Genomic DNA, 19,359 nt, shown 5'->3' with positions numbered 1-19,359 from the left:
AAAGAAAAACAAAACAACCCCACAATTACAGTCTTAAAGGGTGTTCTTTTCTTTTTGAGACATTCTATTCTTCTAAAAGACCGCACCACATCTAGGGTGGCAGTGGACATGGCTTAGCTACCTATTTTTACCGTTACTAACATGGGTCCTGAAGCTCTCAAGTGTTATTAATAATGATGTTGATGTTGGAGAAGATTCAGTGGGCAAAACACTACTCTGTCTGTTGACAGCCTACCAAAGATGACTGAAAGAGCTGCTGGGAGAGGACTTCCTCCTACATCACTGAGAACTTCATATACTTAATCAAACCTCACAAAGCTTTTAGCGCCAAGCAGAACTGTGCCAAGAATAAGTATATTACATCTTGGTTTTTTGAGGCCAAGCTGGAACCAATGTTTAATATTGGCATGAGGCTGATGGTGGGTTCTGGTCACCAGTAAAGACCAACATATAATACATCTCAGATCAGCAGTTACCCCTCCTCCCTCCACTGAACTCACCTCTTTGCAGCCCGGGTTATCTAGAAGCTCAATATTGCTGGCATGTAGAGGCTGCCCTGCATTGACTGGCATGAGAACAACTTTATCTCCCACAACAACCTGGAAGTCAGAAATAAAATGCAATTTGGACCTATGTAATTATCCAAAAAAATGAAGTAATGTTACATTTTTAGAAAATTACTCAAACGCATGCTCTAGGAATGGCACTCCGTGAATACATCTGCAGACAATTCACACACCAGCTCTGTTCACCTGTGCCTCTGCAATTGCCTGGGTTCAAGATTTCACACTAATGAATCCTCACATTCTCAGTAAGCATGTCACCTGGTTCAGCAAAAACTCAAGATCATGAAATAGATACGAACCTACGAATTCCAAGAGCAGTGCAGTTAATCTAAAAGTTACATTAACTCTTCTTTATCCCATATATACTGCCAGCCAAAAGGCAGAGAAAGCTTAGAAAATAATCTGTAGTCAGAGAGCAAGACTCTTTTTCCCTCCCTTGCTGCCAGCCAACCTTCTCCCATCAACGTGTCTTTCATTTCACAAAAGCCATAAAAATTTGCCTGTGACAAGATTTCTTTAGCTCAGTGACTCCCCAGCTCTGTGGGCCATCTTCTGGCAAATGTCATGACAGGCTCAGGAGTTCTGCAATTTAGACTATATGACTGCAATCTGGAAAGGAACATAAATCACTGGGACTTCAGAGAGGCAAATATACTCCGTCCCCTCTGCTCTTACTCCCTAAATGGTGTTTGGAGCTCAGCACAGGCAGCAGGTACAGCAGCTGAGAGATCTTCTCTCAGAGGAATTCCTAGCTGACTCCCCGCAAGCAGATTCCCATGCCCTTGCAATTCTTTACCTATATAGATGGGGAAAAACAATATATGAAAATATCTTTGACCTAAAAAGTGCTTGAGACATGCATATGGAAAATTCAGTTCATACCAGGGCTGGGGGCAAGGATAATTAAAATAAAATTTAAAATTGGCACACACACATATGAAGACAAGTGGCTACATGTGATTTTTGTTACACAAAATGCTGCACAAGCCATGCTTTCTTTTGGAACACAAATAAACAGAAATGCTTTCTGCATTGATTAGCACATTTTCTATGAAAAAGCAAAGCCCAATTCAGCCTCACGTAACTTCAACGCAGGTGAATTTGGCCCACTTACTGCAGAGGTGAAAAAGAAGATTGTCGGTTCTTTACCAACACAGCTAAAATAAACATTAGATAAGACAGTGTCATCATGCTCAGACTACACATAGAAATCCTATTTAATCCATGTAATGAGAAAAAGTTCACTCATGGAACCAAAATAATGACAAGATGCCTTTAAGGTACATTATTTATGCAATACATTCCTGCATGCCATGCTTCACACAGACATTACTTACAGCCCATTTTAAGAAGTTATGACCAGACAACTCATTAATCAAAAAACCATCAGGTTTGCATCCTGCAAAGTGGAATCAGGACTTCAAAATTACTGCAAGTACACCAGGACTGTAACAACTTAATTAGTAAGAAAGCACATCATTGAGCATCTTATTTTAAAAGGGAAAAAAAAAAAAAAAGGGGGGGGGGGGCAGCGGAGCAGGGGGAAGGTACCTTTAAACGCAAGCCTGAGTATCATGGAGGTAACCAGGGAAAAGGAGATGTAAACAGCTACTCTGCTGTGGGCACACATCTGGGGAAGAACTGTTATATGGGGTCATGGTTCCTGTTTCAGTCTCCTACTCTGCTCCAGGTCCACTTCAGAAACCTGCCTGCCCTCCATGCTGGCCAGCTCTGTCAGCTGCCACAGAAGCAATGAGATATCCTGTGTTCTTTTCCACTCTTCTTTTTCTTCCTGCTTCAGACCTCCATAGGTGGTTGGGAGGGAAGGGACAGAGGCAATTTCACTGCACTTGTCTCCTATACACCCTCCACCAGTGGTACAGAAAATGAAAGCAAAGTGAAGAAGGAATCCTGTTCTCATATGCATGGCTGCCTTGGGCAAGCTGCAAGTCTGCTCTTCTAAGTTCCTCCCATCCCCTAACACAGTGGATTTTTGGCTCCGAATAATGCCCCAGCATACCCAAAACACTGGAGGCAGAGCAATCACATGCTCATGTGCCCATATGTCTGCCTGTAGAATTGTACTATATGGAGATTATAGAAGACACAGCAATGTATTCCAAAGGTTTTGCTCTGCAAAACTAAAATAGATATCAGCTCTTTCTCCTCTTCCTTAGCTACCCTTGGGCACAGCTGGCCACAGTATGCTGTAGACCAGCAGTGGGTAATAGTTTGACAGGTCTCTGGGACTTCTTCCTTAAATATAAACATGAATTTGTTGAAGTTGCTGCAAGAAGACACAGCTTTTGAGGATGTAATTCCTGATTTCTTTAATAAAACTCTTGCCCTTTCTGGTCAGATAAGAAACTTCCAAAAAATTACTAAATTCATAGCAAAGCCAATGAGAATTCAGCTTTTGAATTCAAGATAAACCTACAAGGTCCTTCAGTCTTGGAAGCAGTGGAGTTCTTCCTGCACAAAGTAATTTCGAAATTCATGCAACCCTACTTGTCCATGCCTCGGTGGAGAGGGTACATTATGATACATTGAGAGTGGGAAGAGCCACAGTCAAGGCTGACTGCATTCTGTCTTCTGGGTGAGGGATCAGTGCTGGCATCAGAGTGATTCTGTCGTTCATATAAACTCAGTAACCTCCCCTGACAGCTACATTTACACCATGATCAAGAAGTAGGAACAAATAATCTAGTAGAGGTATAGTATATCACAGACAGTTACAAAAGGTTATATTAGCTGTGAAGATGCAGTAGCCACAACTTCAGTTTGGACTAGCTATCCAAGTAGGTTATCGGCCACACAGAAGGCTCTGCTGCTCCCTTGCCGTTGCTTTTATGTTATAACCACATCTGCCAGCAGCACTGCTGATACTGATGCAGGATTAACAGAACTTTCCCAAGCAGTTGTCTGGGCATTCCCCAGGTCCAAGACCACCTTCCTCGGCATGCTGCAAGATCAAGCTTTCAAACCCCTAGAATGGCAGACAACTGAAAATGCAGCCCACACAGCTAATCCTGCTATCAGTGCACGCTTTGCCCTTCTGTCAAACTGGAACCAGCGCTAGCCTTAATCAGTCACATCTTCTATTAAAGCCGGTATATGATTAATAAAAGTCTGCATAAAATATCACACTTATGCCAATTACTGTAAATCTTCAGCCATATTTTTTCATTACTTTAATTGACTTGCATAACTAATCAGTTACTAACGAAGCTAAGACAACCCTCCTTTGCAGAAATAATTTTAAAAATATTTCACAAGGCTAAACAACTGTAATGATTTACCAGAAGAGTCACACACACTACCTTCTGTGTCACAGCTTCCCCTAGACTTCTTTCCCTTTGGTGTGTGTGTCGTATTTGCATCTACTTTGCCTCAGTTTTCTGACAGAGTAGCAGTCATCCAAGCAGTAATTCGATATTCACTTCTACAGTTCTAAAGACTTTCTAAAATGTGTTTTCTTAGGGAATTTCCTCATTATAGCACAGAAACTGATAATTTACAAAAAATGCAAAGTTTCCAAACAGAGTAAGGGCCTGATATACCAAGCTATCTCCATGCACTGAGAGGTCAGAATAAAAAAAGTACTACAAAAAACAAAGTCCTTTAAGAGCTAAGCTAGTGAGTGGATAAAGCGGCCCTAGCTTAAATAGTATCAGGTGCTTTGTAGATGAGTCCCCCAGAAACCAGCCTTATAATGGGCACATGTGTGGGAGTAACTGAGAGGGAAGGAATAGGTACAAGGTTGGAGCTTCTCTCCATCTGTGAGAGGCAAATGAAGGATTTCCCCCATTGCTTACTACCCCTGTCCCCCTTACAACAGCTGCCTAGTTTCTGTAACTGTTGAAAGTGTGGAAATGTGCCAAAGCAATTAGGAGAAAACTACTGAAGGACTGATGTTCGGCACTGTAAATCTGCAAAGAAGGTTATCAGATCTGTTTAGGGCTGGTAGAAAGGAGGAAAAAAACTGGGTCTCAAGACTTTGTCTGTAAAATATAATGGTGAGCTCCCAGCTCTGAAAGGCAACACCTGGTTCCAGAAAATGAGCAACAGGCAGGTTCCAAAGGAGGCCATTAAGTTAGGAGCAAACCTGACAGTTTCCCACATGGCCCTTGGAGCTCAGAGCCTGTCAAACACAGCCCCACAGGGAAAAAACTAGGAGGGTGGTCTGTGGAGTAGGATACTACAGCAATCACTGTGATGATCTGAAAACTTTTTAGAACAGCAAAACCATTTCCAAACTCTTATGTGCCCAAAACAGTGTAAAATTGAATAAAAACCTCTGTAGTACTGAGGATGACTTTCATGAGGCTTAAGATCTTTCTGCAGCTCTCAGCTCTAAGCGCACAGGATGGCTTTGCAGATCACAGTCTGGGAACTCCCAGGTCCTCAGTCTGAAGAGCATAACGTGTACTTATTTTCCAGGCATTAGGGCATGAGAAAAGAAGATGCTGACCTGATGTTATTGTAAGAAATTAAGCCAAAAGCTTAAAGCTGTAAGTCACTCTTTTTTTTTTCTTTATAAAGAGGGAAAAGAATACCAGGTTAATGTCTGATCCACAACACTTCTTTTTTCCCAGCTGTAAAGCCATGCAGAGGTGCCCCAGAGGGCTACTCATATTTGCTGCTTTTCTCTGCAACAGGCTTGGGGAAAAGGGTAACTTTTCACATACCCTTCTGATCACTGCGTGGAACAGGGAAAGACTATGACTTTAGGGACTTCTGACCAGGAGCTGGGAATGCAGTCCTTCCCCTCCCCACAACAGATTGCCAAAAGGAGCTGCAAGCAACCACACTCACCCTGGATAGCATCCCAAGAGCTGGGTAACCACAAAGTTAATGAGAGAAAATACACAAGAAAACAGGCATTCCTGTCTGTGATCCTGAGAGGGCTCTTTCCCTGATTACTGCAGAGCCAAACATTCCCAGCTAGGTCTACAATACAAGTTCACTTTGTGGCCTTCCCAGAGGCCAGTCTGAATTCTCCACAGCAGGCACTTACCCAAGCCATAGCTAATTCAATGAAGAACGAAGTTTTGATCTCATGGTGCAACTCTCCGATCTGCAGCAAAAAGCTCTCCTACATATTTTCCTCTTACCAATACACACAAGACTCTTACTGAAACCTTCCCAGAAAAGACCCACCGGACTATCCAACCCAATTCCAATCACAGATGCCACTCATGCTAAGGGGGATACAGATTTAAAGAAACCTGATGTATTTCCTACAGACATTCTCTGCCGACCGCTTGAAAAAAATGTTGCCCAGTATATTAAAAAACAACTTTAAAAACATAATTTTTTACTCTTGTGTAAACTGTAACTTATTGTCAGTTCTGTAAATCTGCACACAACAGGTGGATTTAGCAAAAATGCCCCAACACAGGTCAGCAGAGGCTCAGATGAATGTAGCATCATTTCAGATTTCAGACTGTATAATTTGGTAATACTTTCTAGTTACACATAAAAACTAATAGTCCCAAGCATTGTTTAAAATATATTTTTTTTTTAACTTAATCCATTATGATTTATGCCAGTAGCAAATAAATCACTGTCTGTCTTCTCCCTCTTACACATTCAGTATTTCCACTTACATTGTCACCTTCACTCCTCAGTTTCCAGAATGGCTGGATATAAAACCAGGATCCCTCGTTCCCGGCAGCATCCAGAGATACCCGCATAGCATTCTTCTCTAGCAGAGCTGGCAGTCTCTTATTGACTGTGAGGTACTTGTTACTTTTTATGTGCAATAGCTATGAAAAAATAGTAATTTAAAAAAATCAGTACAGCTGTTGCTTTTTCTCCCTTCAATCAAAAGAGGAGGCACAGGCTTTCACACTGTAGTGATTTTTCATAACATACATACAGACAAAATAAAACTAGAAGGGAGTTATCAGAATATATTGCAGTTTAGTAAAACAGATGCTACATCTCACATTGACAGAAATGTGTCAGCACTCAATTTTACAGCATATACTACACAAGTAGGGCAAGGGTCCATTAATAGAGTTACCTTCAGGAATTTCATCCATTACAAGAAAGTTGTACTGCACTTAAGAAAATAACGTCTGTCTCATTTATATGTCACGATGTACAAATTACTTCAGTGATTTAAAAGGAGCTGCACAGAACTTGTATAATATGATTTTGAAATAAATCTTGAAAATCAAAGATACATATTTACATTCAGATTCTAGCTGCAGCAGCAGAAATTACACATAAAATTTATATTATGACATATTATTTAAATATGAATATGCAGCACTTCTGGTAGGCTTTAAAACAGACAGAAAAACACAATATTGTAAACTTCAACACGTTATGTTTACCTGACCCTTGACAATCCAGATTGCAGTGGTTAGTTTCATTTTCACTGTAACCTTGAAATGAAACAACTGTTTCCTTCTGGGTTCTGAGAAAAGGCAGATGGATTTCAATAGGTTTACCTGTATGACATTGCTGTATTTTACAATTTCGCCCAACAGCTTTCTGTTCTCGCTTTCATTCTGCTTTTGTTCCAGTTCTGCTGCATGCTGCAAGAGAATGATTATTTCTTTAAACTCTACAATATCAGTACCTGTACTCAGCTACTGGAACAGATAGTGTAAAAATGAAATGAAATCACATTTAAAATGCTTCCTCCAACCTGCAAGCATCACTGCACTGAAAATACTAGCACCTGAATCCTGTTGCAGCATGATTTTCTGAACTATAATCACCCAGACCCTGTGTAATGATTCCTATTTTTCATTACCTAGAATAGAAACTCAGTCACAATTTATGGATCACACTCGAGATGCATACTATTTTTAAAAATTTCAAGCAAGAAAAGTAATTCCAGGTGCTTTATTTCATCCTGAAAGAGGAAAAAGAATGGCCTATGATTAGCCTCTCCCTGTCACCATTCCTTTTACTTGTTGCGTTTTTAATTGCATATACATACATTTACTTGATATACAACAAAACAAAGCTAGTAGGTCACACATTGCAAAATCAAGGCTAAGCACAATAGTCTGGGTCAAACACAGCCACAGAACAGTATCTCAGCTCCTAGCTCTAACTGCTGTATAGCTAGCTCCAGCCACACACCATGTGCCCTCCTTGCTGTTTTTAACTGGAACCACCGACAGCCTCTCTCCACTGCACATGAAACTATCAACCCGGTTTGATATGACCATGTTTTCATTTAGTTTTATGCACTAAATTATAACATCAGTCCAGCTCTTTTTCAGAGGCAGAGGAGTTGCTCCATCCACACTGTATTAATGCAAAACAAAATCTGCCCAATGGCTCAAGGAAGAATCACCTAGACTGAAAGCAAAGATAACAGCAATTCTGAGGAATTTCCAGACTAAAGCACTGAAAAAACATCTCTTTGTCCACTCCTTTACCTGACTCCTGGAAAGGACGTCTGAAAAAAATAGCATGATTTAAACCAGGTCTCACTCCTGATTTTAACAACTCCATTTTCATTTTATAAAACTTCTGAAAGCAATATTTTGCTTAAAGCAAAGGCAAAACCCCCAGCCCAAAGTAAGACAAAAATGAGGGCAGGGGCAATAAATGCCCATCAGGAGGTAGGAAAGTAAGGAAAATAAAGTTGCTACACTGGCATAGTAATATTCATCACAGTGATTCCCAAGGCATTTATTATTCTTTCTCATTCTATTGTAGTTCTACAGTCTGCAGATTGAGATAAGATTACAAGTATAGATGTCCCTTACTTGAAGTTTCTTCAGCAGTGCTGCTTCTGTATGGTTTCCTTGTTTAGCTTGCTTGGCTTTCCAGTACTGCTTCTGGGCTGAGTATCGGTTCATAGGACACACCTTGAAAAGGCAGTCTGTGGAAGATTGAAAGAAACATTCATAAATAATGTTGAAAGACATTTCCTTCATTTGTAAGTATGCTTTGGTTGGTTTTCTTCTTCCAGAAATGCCTAGCTACTGGTGTTTAAACATAGTCACCAAAGAGCTTAATGACAACGATACCATAAACAGGGTGGCAGGACAGCCAAGTTGAACCAAAAGCCTTCAATCCCCACATGTGCCCACTCCATGCAGTCTCCCTGTAAAAGTCCCAGGCTGTGAGCCTGCCATATGCAAAACTGCCTGCTGCCTTATTAGCACTCCTTGCTGCAGCACATTACGGATGCACTGTTTGAAGGCATGGAAACCTTGAAAAAACAGTCCTGCTTTCTGTACGCCATACACCCGGCTGCCCTGGTGCCTCTGGCACTGCTGAAACAACTGCATGGGCATGCAGCTGCAAGCCACCAAGGAGGTTAACATGGTGTTCAGGTCTGTAAGCACTTTTGCCAAGATTAAAAAAAGTAACAGTGAAAACAACAAAGTGACACAAACTGAACATCACCACCACCCAACAGACCAGATGAAAAATGGCTAAGGAGGAAGGGAAGGCTGCTCACAGGAATTGCCCGAGCAGGGTGGCTGAGCAAACAGAGCAGGGGGTACTCCCTGAGGAGACTGCAGCCAGCAGGGGAGCCACGGAGTGAGAAACAAGAAGCAGTGAATGAAAGAGAGTTGCAACACACCCACCCTCATCTCCTCCCCATTGCACCCCCATGGGGACCACATGCAGCATGCAGTGAGGGGACTGGGTACCGGGAAGGGGGAGAGATGTGTCTGGAGGGAAGCCAAGGGATGCTTCCCTAAGATCGTTAATCTTCACTTCCCAACCCCAGAATCAGTAATTGAAAACTAATGTTATCTGGCAATAAACTAAATTTTGTGAAATCCCCTGACTCAAGACCTTTTGGGATTTTTGGGGCCAGTGACAGTTCTACAGATGGGAAATAGAGGCTCACAATCCATCCAAACCAAACTAACTTACAGTGATAAATGATACCTAGTCTTGCATGGTCCCACTCATCACTTGCTGTAAAAGCTAGGCTTGAAAGACCTTTTACTTAGTAAATGTTAGTATCTGTCCTTTCAGACCCCGCAACTGGCCAGAGGAAAGGACAGGGAAGTATTAATTAGCAATCAGAGTTTTGCTGAGACTAGTGAGAACATACAGGACTGCGTATGTATTACAGCGTGAAACCCTTCCCCAGCATGAGTTGCAATTTATAGATATCAAAGGAAGGTCTGTCCCAAACTATGAGCTCTCCACGTTTAACTGTCACAGACAGCCAAGCACTGTCTGAGGACTAATCCACCCCCAGAGGAGAACAACCTCTGAAGAATTTCGTCCCTGCTCCATGTCAGGGTCTCAGGAAGGTAGAGATGGGAGGGAAGCAACTAGTCATACCTGACTCCCAGCCACCCAACTGCAGCACAAGCTCAAGCCATGTAATAGCTGCAATATATCCTACTTAGAAGAGGTTTCACCCTAGGGCTGGATTAAGAACAGAAAGAGTTCCTCTTCTGATCCCACAAGCACATCTTGCAGGCACTGACACCCCAGTTTGGTCAATCAGCAACATCACTTCTCTAATCATCAGGCAACTTTCCCACAAAAAAACAGACTCTGCAACGCCACTGAAAAGCCACATTGCACTGTGTATGGCACAGACAGTGCTCCTCACAAAAATACAGAAAAGGAAGAGGAAAAGAGGAGAACAAACACTCTAGCTCCATGTGAGCAACATGAAGTGCTTATTTACCATCGCACTCCGCACAATTAAAGGTATACACATCACACAGCACAGAATAATTTGAGAACAGTCCTCTCTGCCCTCAGCTCTCCGGCTGCCTTCTCTGAAGAGTCTCTTTCCAACAGCACTGTATAGTCACCCTCGTCTCTGTTATCAAAGGTGCTGTACTATGAAATAGCAATCACAATATCAGCACTAAGGACATGTCCCACTTACTGGATCAATGTGTAGGTGACCCTGCTGAATTTACCAGCTTTGAGTACCACTTTTAAATACAGTGTAATCTTGTCATTCACCCATTACTGTCACAAAAATGTCAGCAGGGGAAGCTACAGGGAACTATCCTTAAGTCGTGGTCTGTGTTTTTAACCACTAAGTCAGGTCAGCAGCAGACAGTTTCTGTTTTACAGTGCCCTTCTACTCGCTGTCTAATTCCCATAGCAAGTTTAACACCTGCTGTTACTAACTACCCAAGACTTGTTCCAGCTCTCCAACCCACAACAGCAGGTATGGGAAGTCCCACCTATCACACATGTGATGAGAAATATTTCCTAACTGTTCCACTCCTATGAGTGAAAATTCAAGTGTCAAACTCTCAACCTCTCTGCAGAAGATGCTCCATATCAAGGCAGATAGTATTCTCACTTTCAACACTGTCAGTCCAATGGAATTACTCTTTCATACAGGGAGGACGAGGAGGAGATTTAGCTCCTTTGAGATATATCCTCCAATATATGCCCATCTCTTCCAGTCTGTGAGGAGTTACTGAAATTCACATTATCTCTTGTAACACAACAGGAAAGGGAAGGGATAGTGTGAAAACTGGCTTTCCCTACCCTCAGTAAAAATGAACTTTCATTACCTGAAGTAAAACAGGCAGCATTCTCAGCTACAATCAGGCCCAGCTAAGCAGAGCTATCTGATGTTAGTGCTGCCAAAACCACTAGCATAAGACTGTGCCACTCACTCCTCCCACCACCTGCATCCCCCGAGCTAGCAGTTTGTGACAGTGCTGGCTCTCAAGCCACAAGCTAAGCTGCAATGGTTTTAGTTCCCCAAATTCGGCCACACATATATTGGCCATCATTTTGCAAGTTTTATTTGCATTGCCTCTTCCCTTCATGGCAATTGATCTTCCTCTACTGTTCATAGCAGCAGAGGTTATTCATACAAAAACACCAGTGGCAGAACTTTCCTTGGCACTGACCCGAAGTCACCCGAAGATTTGCTCCCTAATCACAGCCCTGAGTTGCTGCTCCTACAAGAAAGTGTTGCAAATCTTTGTCAAAGCAAACCCAGCCACCTTGTAAAGGTGTTTACTTCCATTTGAAAGGGGAACATTTACAATGAGAACTACATCACACAACTTAAGAGTACATAACTCCCACGTAACTTTTACAATATCCTGGACACAGAGAAGGAAAAAAAAACACAAAACAAACCACAATTACAAAACACCTGTGTACTGTTAAATTGTACTGTATGTTGTAGGAGATTTTACTTTGAGTATCAGGATTTCAGCTCATAAGACATAAGTCTGTTATTGTTTTCTGTAACTATAATTAACAAGCCTTCTCAAAAGGCTTCATGAAACATTTCTCTGAAGTAACATCTTTTTTTATAGGACCAGTCTTCATTTCTCAGTTACTCCCCACACATCCTGCTACTTGAGTAAACACACCGCTTCCCATCCTCATGCAAAGTCTCAATGCACTGTGCCAGCACGCTGCACAGAAATGCAAGATGTACACGGATGTGCAGTCACTACTGAGCAGGTCTGTCTTCCAAAGGTAGGTGAATTTTTCCTAATGGTAGTTCTCAAAGAAAAGGAAATGTAGAGCAGGTGCTAGGTAACCTCAGCCACCACGCAACTCTGTAGCCGTGCTGCATAACGCAGTTCTGACTTCCAGTCTAGTGCTTTAGAAGTTGAACTACCAAAACCTCTTAAAATCAGTATTATTTCAACTGTATTTTCCTCAATTTACAGACTAAAACAAATATGTATTCTTTGTTTCCAGACAAGTTTTTTTTTTAAGATTCCAGATACATTAAAAATAGGTCTTCTCATGGGCTGGGTGGGGTTTTTGCACTTACTTTTATTAAAGCAGCAATAAGATACTACACAAATTCAAGCTTTGTGGTCCTAAACATCAGGAGGGGGGAAGCAGAGCCTGCCTGAGGGAAGCTATAGTTTAAATAAACAGGAAAAAAAGAGAAACCAAGGCATAAATTTATAATGCAACTTTACAGCACACACAGTAGATAAAAAGCTCAGCCCTCCTGGAGGTCAGTCTAGCAACCCGCTCATGAGACAGACTGTCTCTTCGAACTTCTCTAGACATTCTCTGACAGTCATAGTTCCTAAATCATTACTATAGAGTTTTACATAAATGCTTCTCTTCCTGAGAACACTAATTAAGTAGGCACTATCAAAGGTAAACAAATAGCTTTAAAGCAAATAGCTTAAAAGTATCAGCCAGTTTCACTTACTAAACTGCCATGCATTCAACTTCTGCAGTTTCATCAGTCTTCTCATAGCCCCAGAATCTTCCAGGCAAAATTCCAATTACTTATGCACAAAGTGAGGATGGAGAAAATAAGAAATACTGCCACCCCAGCTCATATACATTTTTAAAGCAATGAAGATCACCTCAAGTTTTCTTTACAAAATGGAAACAAAGGGAAGCTCTCCCTGGTCACACTCCAGGTTTAAATTCCTACAATACACCTTGGCTCATTAGAGAGTAAGAAAATATGAAAATTATCAGTACTGAGACACATATCAAATGCTTATTGGGGGGGGGAGGGGGTGACATTTCTTAATCAGAACAATCAAAAGATTAAAAGCAGCAACTCCAAGAGTGCAGGCAAAATCCACAGAGGATGGACTCAGCACCGAACTGACCATCTGCCTGAGCCTACAATTGTGCACAAAACGCCAGTCTTCAAAAGGCGATAGTGGGTGCAACAACCACCCACAGCACATCCTCTGAGCAAAAAGCAACTACACTCAGGAAGTGTGAAAAGGAAAATAACCCGTATTATGCCTTGTACATGTTTCTTGCAAATGGATAAAGATAGCTTAGAACAGTATTTGTCCAATGCTTTCTCTCCCCTCCCTGCTCTCCCCACCCCACACCCTCCCCCTTTATTTTTAAGTGTTAGAAATTCAACTCTTGCCCGTCATGGAAGACTTCTATGATTTGCAGAACTAGAGAAATTATCACATGGCTTTAATTAAACCAGAAGGCTGACAAATGAGTAAGTGGAAGTGTTAGAGCTATTAAATCACAGTGTATACAAATCCATGTGTTTCAAAAAAAAATATAGAAAGGTGAAAAAGAGCTGAATCGAGAATGGAAAGGGAGGAATGCAAGGGAGCAAGGAGGGGGGCAATGAAGAGTCCTAAGGAGGACAACAGAGAAAGCCATCAGGAGTCTGAGAAGAAAATGAAAGCAATTATGGAACTGAAAGAAACAAGATGAAAACACAAAGACAAACCAAAACGATGCAGGAGAAGGCAAGTAAAAAGCAAAGTGGCAGATGGCAGAGGAAAGGGTAGGAGGAGGAAAGGAGAGAATGCAGAGGAGCGTAATGGAAGGGAGAGAAGAAAGAACAATGTCAGAAAAAGCTTAGAACAGACTAAAAATTCAGAGAAAGAAGGATACTTAGAACCTCAAACCACTTTCACTGCAGATCCTTCAACAAAAGGGGTTATAAAATGTAGGGAAGTTTAAATCAGTTTAAGAACTGGTCATTTTATATCTCAAATAGAAAAGAGACTTGGGATCCTTTTTCAGAGTTGCTAAATTTGACCAACAGGTCTTATCTGTGCTATTTTACACCTTGGAAGCTGAAAGTGTTTCCCACTGGAGATAACAGTATCAAGCTGAGGTGAGTTTAAGGTCACAGTCTAAGAAAGCTTGCAGTGCTGTTGCTCATGATGTGACTTTTCTTCAGAGGTACAGGAATTCTGGCACATACTCTTCTTCCTAATCTCTGTGAACCTAGCCCTGCAGCAGCGTAAGCAGTTCCATCACGACACTAGAGTGCTTTAGCTGTCACTAGCTTCAGTTAGAATTAGGACAAGAAGCACCTGGCTTGATAGTCCCTTAAATTCAACTGCAAAATAGTAAACATCTTTTTCTTTTTATTTTTTTCCTTCCCCAACAGACTTCAGGAAACACATGTGGGACCAAATTCTGCCCTCCTTTGCACTGATGCAAATCTGGGTATGCACACCGACGAACACAGAGCTACTCCAGGTTCATTCAAGTGTGACTGAAGGGGAAATGTGGACCACAGCTTCTTTGTATGGACACAAACGAAAAGCAACCACAGCTTTCCTTAGCTTAACAATACTCCGTTTTGTAGGATGTTCTGAAACAACGAGAATAGCTACCACCCACTCAAAAACCCAGAAAGCAAACACGTAACAAAACCGAAACTGCTATTTTGAGACACCAGTATACATAGGCTTTCAGTTCAGGCCAACAGCTCAGCACCTAAATTTGATCTCTGAGTGAACTTTGTAGGAGGGATACAAGTCCTTAGAAAACACAATCCTTTCTCCCCCACCCCGTTAGGCACAGTTTATAAAATATTACCAAAAAAGAGCAAACATAGTCCTCTGATGTTAATTTTCAGAGTCAGTCCTTGGAATCCAAACATCTTGTTAGAAACATGCCTTTCTCATAGTTCTCTGACTCTTAGGTCATGCTCTAACCTCAAATCAAGGCCAGTTCAGCTATCAGTGATAAAAACATTGTAAACCATACAGACAGCAGTTCCTATTACTAAAGAGGCCCTACTCTTCCTGCTGTTAGATGCTATTTTTAGTTGTTTATGTCTAATCATTCAATTAATCATTCATGTCTAAGTCGTCTTCTTATGTCAAGAACCTACTTAAAGCAGGTTTTCTTTGTTTTATGAACATTGCTGTTTTAATTGAATATTATTTCCCACAAGACTCTGGGGGGGGGGGGGGAGGGGGGGGGAAGGGTGGAATATGGGTTTTGCTTATGTTTCTTGGTTATAAGAACAACATTTAGCAACTCTTTTGCCTCAGTGCTCTTGAGCAGAGGTAAGACATTTAACAACACATGGCAGAGATGTGCTTTTGGTTGCTGTCTTAATACAGACACCTGTGTGGTACCAGGCACTAAATCCCAATTAGACAGCAAATTTCTGCTGTGTTCTCAGCAAAACCCCTGCTACGCCCACACTTCAAAATTTGATTTGTAAGATGAAGGAGAAAACAACGAAACAATGGCTTTATCTTTGCTGTAGCCATCCTCCTGAACGCCACTTGATTACACATATGTGAAGCAGCATGCAAATGCTACTAGATGTGGCCCCTAAGAATATATCCGTGATGTTATAAGCATGGTAGGTTGCACCAATTAAGGTGACAAAACTCACTTTTTCACTAATTTAGCTTCTCCAACAGATGTTGCAGTTCACCCACACCTGCATGCTACCACAATGCTAGCAATAGCTACACAAGCCACTTCAAAATTAAGTCAGATATGGGTGCACCCTAAACCAGAAAGAGGTAACAAGTGACAGGAGGAGAGGCTGCTGGAGCCAAAGGGAGCTAAGAGGCAGCAGTGAGGAGGAGAAGGAAAGTAACTAGTAACAAGTTTTGGGGCAGGAAGGGAAAGGAAGAAGAGGCGATCCCCAAGAAGCGGAGGATCTGAGTTAAAGGTTAGATGCTGTGGTGAAGAGGGAAGAGAGGCAATAAGAAATAAAGGGATGTGTTATGCAAGCAACAGAGGTTGTGATAGGGAACGTAGCCAAAACTGTCTACAACTAATAGAAAACATTCCCCTGCAGAAGCTAGGATGTAATGCAGAAGCACAGTCCTTGCATTCCCCCAGCAGCAGAAGACAGCTGTATCCCTTGTCAGTGTCTCATCCCCTTCTGACATACAATCTATGTACACATGTACTACTACCACCACTGATGGCATGCCATTAGCTCTGAGAGTTCAATAACCTTGCACCCTGGATCAAAGTGCCCAGACCTTCTTGATGCTGTTGAAATAACTTTTTTGTGTGTGTGTGAAAAAATTCGGCACAGAACACTATCAACTTTTTCCTTCTTTGCCTCTTCAAGTTAGGGAAGAACATCACAGACTTGTGCAAAAAGAACTCTACTGTACTGAAGTTATAAAACCAAGCCCTCAAAAGACAATGAAAAAATTAAGGTTGTCTTTTTAACATTTGTTCAGCTCCTTGATTGTAGGCATTTGGATGTATTCTGCAATTACACTGTCACATGCAACTCTTTTCCAGTGACCTCTGTCTCACCTAGAAATCTGGGTATGTCCTACTCTGGGAAGAAGTGACAGAAATACTATCAAAAGAATCACCATCTGAAATTTTGTGCAACCTGGAAACTGAATTAAACATGTATTTGCAGGCAGCAAGAGGGTGAAATCACAGTTTGGTAGCCTGAAAGCCACACTGGAGAACTAGATGCTATCCCCATCTCTGCTATAAAGTGTTCCATGACACCACACAAGTGACTGAAATATATTACTATTAGTTTCTAAGCACACATCCTCACTTTCTCAGTTTCCAAGATCTGCCAATGTGCTGAATGCTCACAGCTGGAACTGGAAGTAACTGCTGATGTTTCCTGAATATATAATGGAAAAAAATCTCAAATACTCTGGGCAAGCAGAACTTCAGTCTCTCAATGTTTTAAACGTAACTTTTTTACCATAATAGCATATACATTACAGTATTAATAAACACTGGTAATAAAATAAGGTTAAGAATGTCAGTGCAACCTCTTGAGATAGACACAAGCACACATGAAATGCGTTTCCCTTGCTCTAAACCAGGCAAGCCACCATAACTGTCTATCTCTTAACAGGTGTGAATCCAAGCCCATTTAAGCCAAAAGAGGTCTGGACCAGGTTAGTAAGACTAGTTTGGCACAGATAGAGCCAAAGGCTTAAATCAAGACTGAGAGCTTTTATTCCCGCCCCCCCCCCCCCCCCCCCCCCCCCCCCCCCGGCATATAAACAGACAGAACTTCTGATACCACAGGAGTATTTTTTAGCATTCAAGAAGTAGAAACTGCATGTTGTCAGTGCATTGTTATTTTTTTTAATAAGAAAAACAGCAGAATCATCCAAATCTACAAGGTCATGTCTAAGAAAGCTGAGAAGAGTCAGATGCGGTTTTAAGCTAAGCAAAACAAAAGGCTGACAAAATATTTGGGGGTAGTCTTTAAAATGCTGTCTTATCTCTAAAAAAAATAAACCAGCAGCTCAAGTAGTTTTGAACCTCATGAGCTTGTTTCCCACTTACAGTAAGAACAGGGCTGGAGCAAGGAGCTGGTCACACAGCAGGGGATCAGCATTTAGTGTACGGAACAGAGCAACCAACTCTTGGACTACAAGAAAATTGGTCTCTTTCCCCACGTTTTCTACCTACCCCACATGCCTTTGCTGATTTGGTATTTAGTTCTCAAAATCTGTCATTCACATTCCAGTTTGAAACTTTGGCAACGTGTTCATAAACCATGAAGGCATCTGGGAAGTTAGGTGTCTGGTAATGCAAAGTGTCCAAGGAGTTAGAAAATGCCTCAACTGGTCATTAAAAAAACATTATTCCCAGTTACTGACCTCTGAACTTCTTTGGAGGATTAGCAAGGTCACCTGCCTCTGGCTGAACCACACACCGGTCATCCACTAACCTATAAAAACAAAAGTTATTACACTTACTAAAATATGCATTTAACATCACTGCATATAAATGCAGAGACATACCTGTCACGCCACAGATAAAGAAGCTTACACATTTCTCCAATTTAATTTGAAAAATACCTTAGAAACGCCATTATTCAGTTACTAAGCATAACCAAGAAAACTCCACATTTTCCTTCAAGAAAGAGGATTTCTTCTATTGCACTAAATTATAGCCTGTTTCAGTTAAAGTCCCTTTGTTACACCGTGTACATTGATGTTACATGTAAAATTCTTGTTTTCTCTCATTAAAGCCCATTAAACCTGAATCAGAAATAGTTTGTTTTTCTGCAGCTGTCAGATTTTCTCAGCTGTTACCCTAGAGCATAACCATCAAAATCAACAGTCTCTGAGCGACTTAAATAAGCCCTGGGAAAAGACCTCGAAGAAAAATGTTGGGAAGGTACACTTGCATTTGCTACAAGAAAGGATATTTAAAGCATTATGGGTTAGCTTGGCCGTACACTTGCAAGCTGTCCCATGCTTGCAGATTGCTGCACCCCACCAGGGACTTCTAAGGGGATGCACAGCAAGCAGCCTTCACGTGGGTACACGAGTATATATATGTGGATCTGCTGACACTTATCAGGACATGCAGGGGGGGTTCTCCAGTGACTTGTTGTTTCATAACACTGTTTTGTCTAGAATTTGAATCTGGAATTCAGTAAAGCATCTTGCGTTTTATTCTTTAAACATTCCACTATTCTTCACCATTTCCAATCTTTCCTCTGAGGAGGTATGTGGAATTAAGATTCAGCTCCGATCAAAACTCATAGGACCACATTTTCCTTTGCTAAAATGAATAAACATTTCATTTAATCCACACCAGAAGATCTAAATAGAGAATCAAACATATTTCTCACAGTATTTTAGAAGTTAAATAAGCAATCAAATTCAAAAATATAAATTGTTAATCTTATCACAGAACCTCCTAAACATAAATTCAGCTTCCTTTCAGGAAGCTATCCTGTAAATAGTCTGCCTGTTTCAAACAATTATTCAGGAAAATCATGTTTAAGGACACACCACTGTCCTGCCACTTCACAACACTCTTAGCAGCATCTTCTGTGGGAGGTTGCCAGAAAAAGCACAATTTGGGTTCAGCCAAATACACAGTACATGCATTCCGTTTTCACTGAAGTTGGTGAAGGCTTCGCATCTACCCACAAGCACAGCAAGACCCGTGCCCCAGCATGCCCATGAATTTTCTACCTCTAGCAAGCTGACTGCTGACAAGCTGCCCACTGTGGTTGCAGCTCCCAGAAACAGAAATGAAAACAACAAAGAATTTTGGAAGTCAGCAGCTCAGATCTTATAACATACTTGGATGCAAACGTGAAATGTCAGTGAGGAAGGAGTAACAGTTCCAGAAGCAGGCAGGGGACCTGCTATGGCCTTATGGA

The 19,359-nt window shown here is 41.4% G+C and overlaps 1 protein-coding gene across 7 annotated transcripts in view; it reads right to left on the bottom strand.

Moving 5' to 3' along the window:
* The window catches only part of ITPR2 (inositol 1,4,5-trisphosphate receptor type 2), a 268,891-nt gene that overhangs the window by 218,532 nt on the left and 31,000 nt on the right, over positions 1–19,359 (bottom strand). For 6 of the 7 annotated variants that reach the window (XM_040594004.1, XM_040594005.1, XM_040594006.1 and 3 more), the window contains exons 2-6: positions 17,837–17,907; positions 8,306–8,421; positions 7,028–7,114; positions 6,176–6,334; positions 501–599 (exon numbers count right to left, since the gene is read on the bottom strand). In XM_040594004.1, coding sequence (XP_040449938.1) covers positions 501–599; positions 6,176–6,334; positions 7,028–7,114; positions 8,306–8,421; positions 17,837–17,907 — 532 coding nt within the window. The remainder of the gene's footprint in view (positions 1–500; positions 600–6,175; positions 6,335–7,027; positions 7,115–8,305; positions 8,422–17,836; positions 17,908–19,359) is intronic. The other variant, XM_040594009.1, reaches the window with a different exon arrangement.

The sequence above is a fragment of the Falco naumanni genome, chromosome 5 (assembly GCF_017639655.2).
Source record: "Falco naumanni isolate bFalNau1 chromosome 5, bFalNau1.pat, whole genome shotgun sequence".
In the NCBI taxonomy this organism is placed as follows: Eukaryota; Metazoa; Chordata; class Aves; order Falconiformes; family Falconidae; genus Falco; species Falco naumanni.
This window is presented reverse-complemented; position numbering and strand designations above follow the sequence as displayed.